The sequence below is a fragment of the Ceratotherium simum genome, chromosome 13 (genome assembly GCF_057802395.1).
Source record: "Ceratotherium simum simum isolate JZ-2026a chromosome 13, ASM5780239v1, whole genome shotgun sequence".
Taxonomy (NCBI): Eukaryota; Metazoa; Chordata; class Mammalia; order Perissodactyla; family Rhinocerotidae; genus Ceratotherium; species Ceratotherium simum.
In genome coordinates this window covers 36192785-36205655 of record NC_141912.1, presented here as the reverse complement: position 1 = coordinate 36205655, position 12871 = coordinate 36192785, and the positions used below count along the sequence as shown (strand labels likewise).

Here is a 12871-nt window from a genome sequence, read left to right as displayed (position 1 = left end):
AAACTGCCACTTTCTTTATTCTTCTGTTTGAACCCTTAGCTTTGGCAGTCGAAAATAAAGAACTGAATTATGACCAAAAGTCCTGTGGTGCATCTTTTAAAACAAATCTCTTATGGTTTCAGTGTAGACAGTAGGGTTTCCCTACATGACAGAAATGCATAGTTGGTGTTAAATTGGATTATTTTAGAAAGTCTGAGGCGTACTAAATTTTTGGTATCTTTTAATCATATAGATTGTGAAAATAGCCACATAGTGATATCTGTCCTAATTTGTCAGGGTTAGTGATGGTTTATACCCGTGTCCTGGTGTGATTATTAATAGCTCCTTCTTTTACTCTCACTTGTCCTAGTTTGGACAATATATGGTCACTCTGAATTGCCCAAACTTGGGGGGGGTGGGGCGTTGATAAGTTGCAATTCTAGTAATTATAAGCATTTTTTGACTCAAGAATTATGCCCACCCTGAGTTTTCTGAGTTAAACATGTGCAGAAATAAAGCAAAACCCACAAAGAGTTTGTAATTTTGGGGAAATAGCCTTTAGGTTTCTATTTATTGATCATTGTTGCTGGAGTAATGATTTCCAAATGTAGATGTGCATCAGAATCAACTAGTAACGACCTTTTTGCAGATAGTTTCATGGGTCTCACCACAGACCTCTACTGAATTTGTACCAGAGTTTGAACTTCACATTACCAGAAATGTGGAACTGCATGCGATGCAGATGTACTGGACTACTTTGTCAGCAAGTTTTTAAAACTAGCATATAGAAGAAAGTTGCTTTCTAAGGTTTGATTGGTGTTTGGGGTTCCTGATGGCTGCTTTGGGCCTTGAGGGTATGCCTGGCATTGACCTGAATTGCCTTTTTGTTTCAGATGTCATCTGGGTGATTCTCAGTGTGGAGGTGGGTGGACTTTTAGGAGTAACGCAGCAGCTGTCATCTTTTGAAACGGAGTTCAACACACAGCCACATCGCAAGGTAGAAGGAAACTTCAACCCGTTTGCCTCTCCCCAAAAGAACCGACAATCAGATGAAAACAACTTAAAAGACCCTGGGGGTTCCGAGTTCGACTCGATCAGCAAAAACACATGGGCTCCTGCTCCTGACCAAACCGAGCAAGATGAGAATAGACTCTCACAGAACTCTGTAAATCTGTCCCCCAGCAGTCACGCAAACAACTTATCAGTAGTGACTTACAGTAAGGTAGGTGCCCTCGGAGAAGAGGAGAAGGGGTAGGTGGTGGGCCTTGGGATTTGTGATACCCCTTCATGGCAAACCTAGAAGCCTAGAATGTTCTTTAAGACTGCTTAGCTCTCCTGCCAACAGCAACAATGCAAAAACCTACCCCTTCTCCCCTCCCCCCTCCGCCATCTTCATGTCCTGTGGATGTTACTTCATCCACATTTATAATTTACTACTGTCTCTCTGCTCTGGTTTGGGTGTTGAAAGAACAAAGTTTTTTACCTTTAGCATTTAAAAAAGAAAGTCAAAATATCACCAGCCATGCTTCCCGTGTAAATGTATACTAAGTTTAGAGCAACAACACCACACCTTTGGAATTTGTTCCTACTTTGTTTTTTGGTTGTTGGTGGGTTTGTTTTTTTTTTTTTCCTGAGGGAAAAGACAAGCTAAATTATTTATCCTAAATATTGTTGGTTTTTCACTGTATTTACCTTGTTTGCATATCTTCTTGTTGATATCTTTTCAGTCTGTTATGGCCCATCTACCTCTTCACCCACAACACAGAGTGGCCTAAGTGATATTTTGACTTTTCACATATGGGGAATAAGTGAGAGAATTGTGGGTTGAGTTAACCATGATTTTAAATATTCTGATTGTTCTGAGACGCTCTTCTAGGTGTTTGATATCTTAATCTGTTTCTCTCTGTGCTAGCTGATTAAACAGTGTCTTTTACACTCTGCTAAGGTGATGATGGTGCCTGGTTGTTGGTTTTGGTTGGTTGAATAAAGCCCTGAAGCTGAGCGCTCACTGTTGTAGGTAGTTCATGAGGCAGGGCCTGTGAGTATTCCAGTGCATTCCTCTCTGACTAATAATGCTGTGTAGTAGGCCCAGCATCCCATCTATATAACTGTTAAGTCTGTCTTTGCTTCGTGTTGCATTCACCCTCAAATTTTAAAAATAAAATTGATGTTTATTTGAGGGACAAGTTACTCTGTTGTAAGAATGGTATTTTTCTGACCAGTGCTTTATATATGGTCTAGATCAAGAGGCAAATTAAGAAAAGAAACTTGGTGCTGTGAATACTCTTTCTCCACACAGTCTAGTAAGAGGAACTTCATTCAATACTAGTGTAACAAAGGATTGACTTAGTAGTTGATTGGATGGTCATTATAAAGGATTAAAGGATTCTGTGGAGTCATGTTAGTTGTACAGTATATAAGAGAAGTAAATTGGGAAGGAAGTAAATTGCCTGTATTTGAGGAAAGACTTCCCGTCTTAACACTCTAATAAAAGATTTTCCTCTAACTCCTATTGCTCCAGATGCTTTTTCCTTAAATTTAACCTTCCCGAGTATGACTGTTCCAGGTGGTACAGGCCCTAGGCTATGCATGCTCTGTTAGAATGGGAACTTGAGGCAGTTGAGTTTAATGGGAAGATGAAGAGTTGGAGGAGGAAAACCAGTTGCTCCAATGCTTTCTGTAATGGAAGCCCCTTTACTCAACTGTGAACTACCTGGCTCAGCCATTGCTATAGTCTTAGGAGAGCACAGGCGTTCCTGGCTAGGGCACTGCACTCATCTTCCTGAGTTGTGAAGCTGTCAGTTGTTTTCGACTCCTTTAGGGCTTTAGAGATTGATGCCTTTGAACTAATTCCGTGATGATTGCCCTGGCCCAGGGGTAGCGAGTCGGAATGGATTACCTATCAGCCTTAATTGAGGTCCTGCCATGCCTTTTTTGGAAGGGCTGGGCTGTGGTGAGGCTATTGAGATATTTCTTGAGGTTGATGAACTTGTGGTATGTTACCTAATTTTTTCGGTGAACTCTGTAGGATCATTTAGAAGTAGCATTTGCAAGAAGCACAGAAAAAAGGTTCTCAGTGGATTTGATATCAAGGAGATTATTGGCTGTAATGCATTGAGAATGGAAAACTTAGATGTCAGAGAGAAATTGGAGCCTTTCTTTTTTCTTAATTGAAACAGAATCTTATTCAGAAAGCACTTACGTGAGTATCCAGCAAGTTCTCTGAAAGCATTTCTGGCTAAAGTTGAGTCAGCTCCACCTCTTAGGGCTCCTTAGAAATGGGGCAGGGTGTGTAGACAGTCATCAGTAAGTATTTATTAACATATTTGTGCACTGTTTAGAGCAGTGTACATTGTTCGGTAGGAGACTTGAAGAATAAAAGTTATCCCTACCAACTGGTAGATTACAGTACAGTAGGGGAGATAAACGTGTACAGTTCAGCCAAGACCAAGTATGAATTTGGTCAGTAGAGAACAACACAGTCAAATGTGTAATTTGTGTGTATGGCTAGGGGTTAGAATTAGGGAATGCAGAGGTGAAGTAGAAATAGAGTTGATGGAAAGGGCTTTTCAAAGAATGGACAGATTTGGAAAGACAGACAGGGAGGACAATGGTATGGAGAACAGTTTTAAGTGCTGAGGGCAGAATGAGTAAGGGATATGTGGTTAGGAGATGTGGGTGATGGACAGTGGGAGATAGGTTCAGTTGGTAGCAGTGTGTTCTTTTGAGGAGCAGTGGATGAAATAATTACAAGTGGCTTTGAAAAGAGTTGGGACTATATTTAAATGGATATCTTAAAGCAGAGATAATTCATAATTATAAACATTTGTGTTTGGCCTGAGAATATAGATTTATTTATTTATTTATTTATTTTGTGAGGAAGATCAGCCCTGAGCTAACATCCATGCTAATCCTCCTCTTTTTGCTGAGGAAGACTGGCTCTGAGCTAACATCTATTGCCAGTCCTCCTTTTTTTTTCCCCCAAAGCCCCAGTGGATAGTTGTATGTCATAGTTGCACATCCTTCTAGTTGCTGTATGTGGGACGTGGCCTCAGCATGGCCAGAGAAGCGGTGCGTCAGTGCGTGCCTGGGATCCGAACCCGGGCCACCAGTAGCTGAGCGCGCACACTTAACTGCTAAGCCACGGGGCCAGCCCAAGATTTATTTATTTTTAAAGACAGACATGCTTGGGGTTCTGAAGGGTATACTTGACAAAGTGATGAGATCAGGTATATATCAGAGTTATTTTTAACTGTTCCTATGTGCCAGGTGTGCTGCCAAGTACTTTTCATGTATCATCTAATTTTTTGATAAGAAAACCAAAGCTCTGAGGGGCTAAGTAACTTGCCCAGTACCACACAGCTAGTGAGAGGCAAAGCTGGGATTCAAATCTAGGTGCCACATTACTAAAACATATTTCCTAGTAGGTGAACCTGGGCTTTTCCTAGATCCTCCTGTTGGGCTGGAGGCTGTGTTGAGCCAAAGCATTAACTGCTTTGATGCTCACTATCATCAAGGCATGAAAGAAGCAGAGTTGAAATAAGATAAGTGGCTCTAAAGTAAACTGAGGATTGCCTGTGGCATCTTCTTTTTGAAGAATTCCCCTATTTGTTGAGTCTTTAAAGTAGTGAATTCTTTTCCTGGTTGATAAAAATAAAAACTGTTTTTATAACTCTCGGGGTGCACAAACCATGTGGTGTTTATAATAAATAGCACTCTTATTTATGAACGAGTGGAAAGGATGAGAGAGACCCTTGGGACTCTAGAGTTGGGGCACGTGTTTTCAGTTCACTCCAGGTGCCATCTTTATTGGATGGGTAGGAGGAGTTCCTGATGCCCTGGTGTCAGGGATCACTGAGTTGGCAATAGATTTGATTTACTCTAAAGAAATTCCCTGCCTGCCATTAAGGCTGGGAAAGAACATGAGGCTCTTGGAAGCCCATGACCACGGTTTTAGTACGCAGATATAGTTTCCTGCTGTCTCCATAGTTATAGTTTAACTTGCTAAGGTTGGTAGGATGACATGAAAAGATTGCTTCATGCACCTGCTCTATGAGGGCTGGGTGGATATGTCAACATAGTGGGACATCTGTCAGTGCCAGGAACTGGACACCCCTAGAGCCCTTCCCCAGCTGGTTTTTCCCTTGAAAAACTATAAGCTCTCTGGACTCAGTGCTCCATGCCTCGGGGGAAGCTCTGGGTGGGAACACCTGCCCTAGCTCCATCCCATAGTCCAGACGGCCTGACCTCTCCCTGTGTAAGAGCTGTCAGAGGGAGTCAGGAAAGTAAGTGTATGCTGACCTGCTCCAAAGATTCATAAATCTGACTCCTTGCTCTTTTGTTAGAAGTTGGCTGGCTTCATTGTCAGCTCAATTGTGGCTGACCTGTCCCGGGTGAACAGTCCTATCAAGTATTGGTGAAGGTTAGGTGCTGTTTTAATGAACCCTTTTTATGTGACTAGCTCAAGAGCCTCTGAGGACAAAGGGTCATAGTAGGATAGGTGCTCACTCTATTGAAAAGGCTAGTCTTGCCATGAATTCCAGCTCTCTGACTCATCTCTGGAGGCCAGGATAGCTTCTATTTGGACAGTGTGAGAGTAGTGAAAAACAATTTATAGAGGTGAGGAAGGAGAATAAGGCCTTGTTAAATGAGCTACTTCTTTTTCTTGTGGGCCAGTAATTTTTTAAATCTCTGTTTTCTAAGAAGGCCTTACAGAGGGGTAAGATACCAACCAAATGGTCTGATTCAGGACAGCTGGGAATAAGAGTGTGGCTGGCAGAAACCAAGGGGCTGTTCTTTAGGGCAGCCAAGTGCTTTACTTCCTTTCTCTAAAAGAGTAATAATTTACAGTGAGGGAGCTGAGAAGAATCCCAAATTCATTTTATTTTGTTACTTGGACTATGGCTCTTATTTTGTTTATTCTTACTTAAAAAAATGTTTGGAGCTGGTATATGTCATACAGTACTCCTCCTTTAAACTGGATTACCGTCTGAACCACTGTTATTACTTCCGCCAAGTGCTAGTTCAGAAGGAGAAACTTGTTATTATCTTTGTGGGGAGGTTCATCGCACTCCTCCAGCGTCAGCCACTGCTGAGTGCATCTGCCCTGCCTGCCCACGTTCCCACCTGCTCCTTTTCCTCTCTCTCTCTCTGACACGCTTTATTAGTAAATTTTGAATCTGGGGCTAGAGGAGTCAGTTTGCTTTTATTACATCCGAAATCAACTCTCTTCTGACCTGCTGCTATCTGTGTTGACTAAGGCATAGAAGAGCTATTTTCCCTCTGTTCAGGTGAGGGTTTAGAAATTGTAGTAGAGGTTACAGGGGGAGGTTTGGAAAAGGCAAATCTTTTGCTAAAAAGGCCTGAGGTTATGATAGCTTGTGGATCTTATTATCTACTTTGAAGTAGCCAGCAAGTTTAACATAATAATAAGGTATGGGTTTGGGGCAACTTAAGGGAATTGAGCCCAACATTCGCCCAGTTCAGAGGGTAGTGAATTTGACCAGAAGGCAGGTGGTTGGTGTCCTTAGTTGGGCTGATGGTATGTGAAGCGATAGAGGGCAGTGTAACCTTCACACTGCCATGAAACCTGAATCTTCGTTCTCAGATGTAGACCCTTTCCATGGAAGCTTTAAAGATGGCTCAGAGAGAAGCTGGAAGGAAAACTTGTGTCGCTTGGTATTTTATCCAGCTTGTGTTCTTCTCTGGCAAGGGACAAGTAGCAAAAGCATGCTATTCCTGGGCAGAGGCCAGTGAAAGTACAGTAATCAGAACTGTAAAACTGCCATTTATTGAGCACTTACTATGTGCCAGCCACTGTGCTGAAGACTTTTTTTTTTTTTTGGTGGGGAAAATTGGCCCTGAGCTAACATCTGTGCCAATTCTTCCTCTTCTTGCTTGAGGAAGATTGTCCCTGAGCTAACATCTGTGCCAGTCTTCCTCTGTTTTTTAAAGATTTTATTTATTTTATTTTTTCCCCCCAAAGCTCCAGCAGATAGTTGTATGTCATAGCTGCACATCCTTCTAGTTGCGGCATGTGGGACTCGGCCTCAGGATGGACGGAGAAGTGGTGCCTCGATGCGCACCCGGGATCCGAACCCGGGCCGCCAGCATTGCAGCGCGCGCACTTAACCACCAAGCCACAGGGCCGGCCCTTCCTCTGTTTTTTTATGTGGGATGCTGCCACAGCATGGTTTGGTGAGTGGTGTGTAGGTCCACACCCAGGATCCTAACCTTCGAACCCTGGGCTGCTGAAGCAGAGCCTGCGAACTTAACCACTATGTCAACGGGCCAGCCCCATGTGCTAAGGACTTTTTAAATTTAATTTTTATTGTTAAAATTATCAATGTACATAGTTTAAGGAGCCAAGTAGTTCTACAAAGCTTATTGCAAAAAACACTGGTCACCTCCCTACCTCCCAACTCCCAGTATTTCTTCCCCAGAGACAGCAGGCTCAGTGTTTGACACGCATTACTTCACTTAGTCCACACAATAGTACTACGATACAGGCGCTGTTGTTATCCCCTTTACAGTTGTTGAGACCTGAGCTACACAGATTGGATGACTGGCCCAAGGTCGTGCAGCTAGAAAGTGGTAAAACCAGGATACAAACAAAAGCAGTTGTTTTTGAGTCCTGAGCCTGCTCTCTTACTACAATGTAGTGCACTACATTGCTTCCCAATTACAAGTAATGTTCAAGTGCACATTTTTATCAGCTGAGCTAATAGCTGTGGGCTAGGGAGAGCATGCTTTCTATACTGTACTCCTGCATTTCAAATGAGGATCAAGCCAATTATTGACCAAATGTTATGTGACTTCTCTACTACTAAACCCCCTCTCCCCACAAGCTATTATGGAAGCTACAGAAATCAGCCTTTCTCTCTAGCATCCAGGAAGGGAAAAGATTCCCTAGAACTTCCGTGGTCACGTGGGTTTAGTTTTTTGTTGACATTGAAATTTCCATTAACTCACTGTTGTGACAGCAACACCTATACCTCTTTTTTTTTTTTTTTTGTGAGGAAGATCAGCCCTGAGCTAACATCCATGAATCCTCCTCTTTTTGCTGAGGAAGACCGGCTCTGAGCTAACATCTATTGCCAATCCTCCTCCTTTTTTTTTTTTCTCCCCAAAGCCCCAGTAGATAGTTGTATGTCATAGCTGCACATCCTTCTAGTTGCTGTATGTGGGACGCGGCCTCAGCATGGCCGGAGAAGCGGTGCATCGGTGCGCGCCCGGGATCCGAACCCGGGCCGCCAGTAGCAGAGCGCGCGCGCACTTAACCGCTAAGCCACAGGGCCGGCCCACACCTATACCTCTTGAAGTCACAAAACCTGTCTATATTCCTTGGTTGTGACCAAAAGATACAGTCTGTGGAGTTTTATTTTTCTGGAACAAATTTAAAATCTCCCTTTGAACATATTTAGTATTTTAGAACTAGGACATACTTAGGGGCTATCTTACTCCCTTTAAATTTGGGTTTTGTGTCTGCAAAGGCTATCTGGAGAAAGAATGTTTTAGGCAGAGGGACAGCCGTCTAAGCCCTGAGGTGAAAGTTTATCTGGTTTGTTCAAGGAACTGAGTGAGGGGGGAAAGGACAGTGGAGGGCAATGAAGTCAGAGGACAAAAACCAGGTCATGGAGGGCTTTCTGGGCCCTTGTTAAAGCTTTGGGGTTTTGCTCTGAGGGACAAAGGGAACCATTAAAGGGGTTTGAGCAGAGGAATGAAGTGGTCTGACGGTGTTGTTAAAGGATCGCTCTGGCTCTCATGAGGAGAATACAGGGCAAGGATAGAAGTAGGGGGCCAACAGGGAAGTTAGTGCAATCATCTAGGTGAAGAGAGTAAGTGGTTTGGACCCGAGTGTCAGCAGAGGTAGGAGAAGTGGTCCGAGTCTGGGTCTAGTTTGTAGCTAGAGCTAACAGGATTTGCTAATGTGTTGGAAGGGGATGTAGGAGAGAAGAGAGTAAAGGATGACACCAAGGTTTGTGGCCTGAGCAACTAGAAGGGCGTGTCTTATGTATTGTAAGATGTTTAACAGCATCCCTGGCCTTGACCCACTAAATGCCAGTAGTACGTCCCCACCCCAGAGTGTAACAACTGAAAGTGTCTTCAGACATTGCCAGATTGTCCCCAGAGGGGTGGCAAAATTCCCCTACTTGTGAACCACTGGTATAGATAGAGAAGAGGTCCAGGAACTGAGCTTAATACTCTCTGTCTGACATGTAAACAAACCACTTCATGTTATCCAAAGCACCTTTACTTCATTTATTCTTATTATTAATTCATAGCACTCTTGTGACTTTTGTAGTTACACTTTTCGCTTGACAAAAGAGTAAGAAGGTTGTAAGTGACTTGCTGACATTCACACAACACAGTGAGGGTGGGCATGGGCTGGAACTCAGGAACCTAGTTTGAGTCTAATGTTCTTCTAGACCACACTGTGATGAAGTTTGCTGGCAGAAGCAATTTGTTAGCTGTTCTCTGAAGGTGGTTTTACACTTAGTGTCAGGTTGTAGAGACCTCCTTTAGGAGCTACAAAAATATGTGGCGAAGGAGGAAGCAATGCAGAGCAACTGAAGAACCTGCCCCCATTCACTGACAGATTAGCACATTCTGTCCAAGAAGGAGTTTGCCAGGAGACTCTGGCTTGATAGATACTACGTTGACTCTCTTTTGAAAACCCAGCGGATCCAGTCAAGTCCTCCTAGCCAATGGTGTTTGCATTGGCATGGGTCATGTGTGCATTTTAAAAATAAATTAAGCAAACACTGTGAGCCTTGAAATGTCTTTTGTTGTTTGTAACATTACTATCTGAGAATAAAAAGTACCTCCAGGAACTTTCCCTTTTGTACCTCAACAGCTTCAAAGCTGTTCAGCTCCAATTTATTTGCTTTGGGGCTCTGAGCATTGTTTTAGATTGGTCTGATGCTGGGCAGTCTTGTAGCTGAAACGGAGCTAGTGTTCTCAAGATTACCAGCATATTTTATTTTAGTTGTAAGGACGCATTCTCTTACCTATACTCTAAATTTAGCATTTTAATTTCTGATAAAAGTTCTCAGGGCCGGCCCAGTGGCACAACAGTTAAGATCCTGGGTGCGGACCTGTACACTGCTTGTCAAGCCGTGCTGAGCCGTCGTCCCACATACAGCAACTAGAAGGATGTACAGCTATGACATACAACTATCTCCTGGGGCTTTGGGGAGGGAAAAAAAGGAGGAAGATTGGCAACAGATGTTAGCTCAGGGCCAGTCTTCCTCAACAACAAAGAAATAATAAATAAATAAATAAATAAATAAATAAAAAGTTCTCAAAGTAGAACTAGTGAAATTATAGGTTCAAGCAGATAACTGTAATTCAAAAACGTGAGAATTTGTCTCCTGGTATATATGTTCAGGTTTCAAATGACTTGTTCTCAGCTAAGTCTGCTGTAACTGTTTTCTAGCAGGACCAGGTGCAGAATGTAAGATTAAGAGATGATGTTGTAGCTCAGGGGGAAAATTTGGTCTTCCTTAGAGCTCAGCTGAAAGTGAGACCCTTTCCAAAGCTGTGGACATTCGCCTGCAAAGGCTTGAGGGTCTTGGGCTTTTTGCTGTGATTTTACTGCCCAAGGGCAGTAGAACTGTTTGCTTTACACGAGATAGCCTTGCTATTATTTAGTCAATAAGTGAGGCCCCCTAGGTGCTTAGCCTGTGCTAATCCTTATCTTCAAAGAATTTACTATCTGAGTACATAGATGTGACTAGCTCATAGGAACGAATGAGAGCCAGTAAAGATGGAGTATATTGAGTTCCAGTTGACTTTTAAGTGCTCGTAGGAGTTTGGAGGAAGGGGAAGGCAGTGAGGTTTGGAGTAGCCAGGAAAGTGATACCTAGGTGGGTAATAGATTCAAACTGAGTTGGAGAGAAGAGAAACCACATGCAGGAAGGCAGAGCAACCACAGGCAGGGTGTGTTCACGGGATGCTGGCCAGCCTGACTGTGGTGAGTGAGGTGTGCTTAAAGAGGGTGGGGTGAATTTTGGAAGAAGACCTTTGAAAGCCAAGCAAAGGAGAGTTCACTTTTCATGTGAAAGGAAACAGTGCCAACAATACTTTTGAGCAGGGGTGTGGCAAGAAGAAACCAAATATGGCTGAATGGGACCGAGGAGGGACAATTTTTTCTCCTCCCTCAATCAGCCAGCCATTGGTCGTAAGGGTGGGTGGGGTGATGCTGTGAATTAATTGTAAAAGAGAGGGGGGAAGATGATAACATGTAAGGAAAGGGTAGTTGTAGTTAACAGAAGGGTACAGGAGCTTGAATAGAAATTCTGAGAGGAAATGGGACCAGCAGCCTCACCCTGTGCCTCAGCAGGATTCCCACAGTGCAGCACCAGTGGTGACATGGCTAGGAACTTGGATAAGCTTTTCTCCTTTTGGATGTCCTCCTCAGTGAGATTCTTATCAGTTCTTTCTTCCTTTTTAGGAATCCCCTCTGCCCTAGGAGATGGCCATGGGAGAGCTCTGTCTGCCAGCATCCCACCTAGATTCTGTCACCCTTGCTATTACATGAGATCTTTGGGGCTAGAATTCCAGATAGCAGATAGCTTTTTCTGAAGTCTTCACTGAAAGGAGAAGTTGAACTCAGCCAGTATCCTCCTCTTTGTAGAAATTTAAATAATGTGTTTTCATTAACAGTTATGTTTGAGTTTTCTTCTTCACAGTGATTTTCTTGATTTGTCAGGGAGTAGGTGAAGGCTCTGGGAGTTGCCTTTGGCCATAGAAGCTTTGGATGGATGGGAGGATGAATGACAGGAAGAATGGAGGGAGGATGGAAAGATGGATGATGGAGGGAGGAAGAATGAAGGATGCATGATGAAGGATTGGATGGATGGGTAGAGGGAGGATGGATGGATAGATAAGAAGGTACCCTGCAGGACTGTAGAAGTTAGTTAAGAGTAACAGAAAATTGTATTACAGAGGTAGGTATAAAAAATGGTTTTATAGGGCTTTTAAAAAATTAGTTCAGTGGGGCTGGCCCAGTGGCGTAGCGGTTGAGTTTGCACACTCCATTTCGGCGGCCTGGGGTTCACAGGTTTGGATTCTGGGTGTGGACCTACGCACCACTTATCAAGCTATGCTGTGGCAGCATCCCATATAAAGTAGAGGAAGGTGGGCACAGATGTTAGCCCAGGGCCAGTCTTCCTCAGCAAAAAAAGAGGAGGATTGGCAACAAATGTTAGCTCAGGGCTAATCTTCCTCAAACAAACAAACACAGAAAATTAGTTCAGTGCACTTATAACTGAGTCAAGCTTTTAAGCACAGTTTTGGCACAGCCAGAAGGCTGTGAACTGAGCCTGCCCCATGATCAGCCCTCATGCATAAAAGTAGGTTTATTTTCTTTTCTTTGGCTGGTTCTCACACTCATCCTCAGCCAGTGCATCAAATACACCTTTGAAATTTTGGGGACAGTCACATGAAAGTGGCTTGAACACCAGTGTTGAAGCATCTGCAGAAGTTCCCGTCATGCTGATGTGGCCCTGCTATACCACTTTGAGCCTCCTTGAGTGGTCGGCAGCCCTCAAGGGAAGGGCCCTGGTTTGAGTACTCCTGGGAGAGTCCTCACTGCCCTCCCGTTACTCCAGTACAGACTTTATTTTATTTCTAATTAATGAGAGACTAACGGGTTTGATCAGGGCTTGGTCAGTCTCTGGCCCTTGCCAGCCAAGCCAGCCTTGTGAGCTGGGCCTCACCACACCATGTTTGCAGTACAGGATCAGAACAGAACTTAGTACTAAACCCTATTCTTCTGTGTTTGCCTTCAGTGTTCATAAGTGATACAAAAGGAGCACTAGGTGGGTGAAGCACTGATGGGGACTGGCCCAGGAAATGAGGAGAGGGAGAAAGGCCCTTGTGGTGTTAT

At 43.6% G+C, this 12871-nt stretch overlaps 1 protein-coding gene across 3 annotated transcripts in view; it reads left to right on the top strand.

Annotated features, from left to right (window-relative positions):
- Window positions 1-12871, top strand: part of ILRUN (inflammation and lipid regulator with UBA-like and NBR1-like domains) — a 98480-nt gene that overhangs the window by 76264 nt on the left and 9345 nt on the right. For 2 of the 3 annotated variants that reach the window (XM_004424245.3, XM_004424244.3), the window contains one exon: window positions 873-1201. In XM_004424245.3, the coding sequence (XP_004424302.1) occupies window positions 873-1201 (329 nt within the window). The remainder of the gene's footprint in view (window positions 1-872; window positions 1202-12871) is intronic. The other variant, XM_014782802.2, reaches the window with a different exon arrangement.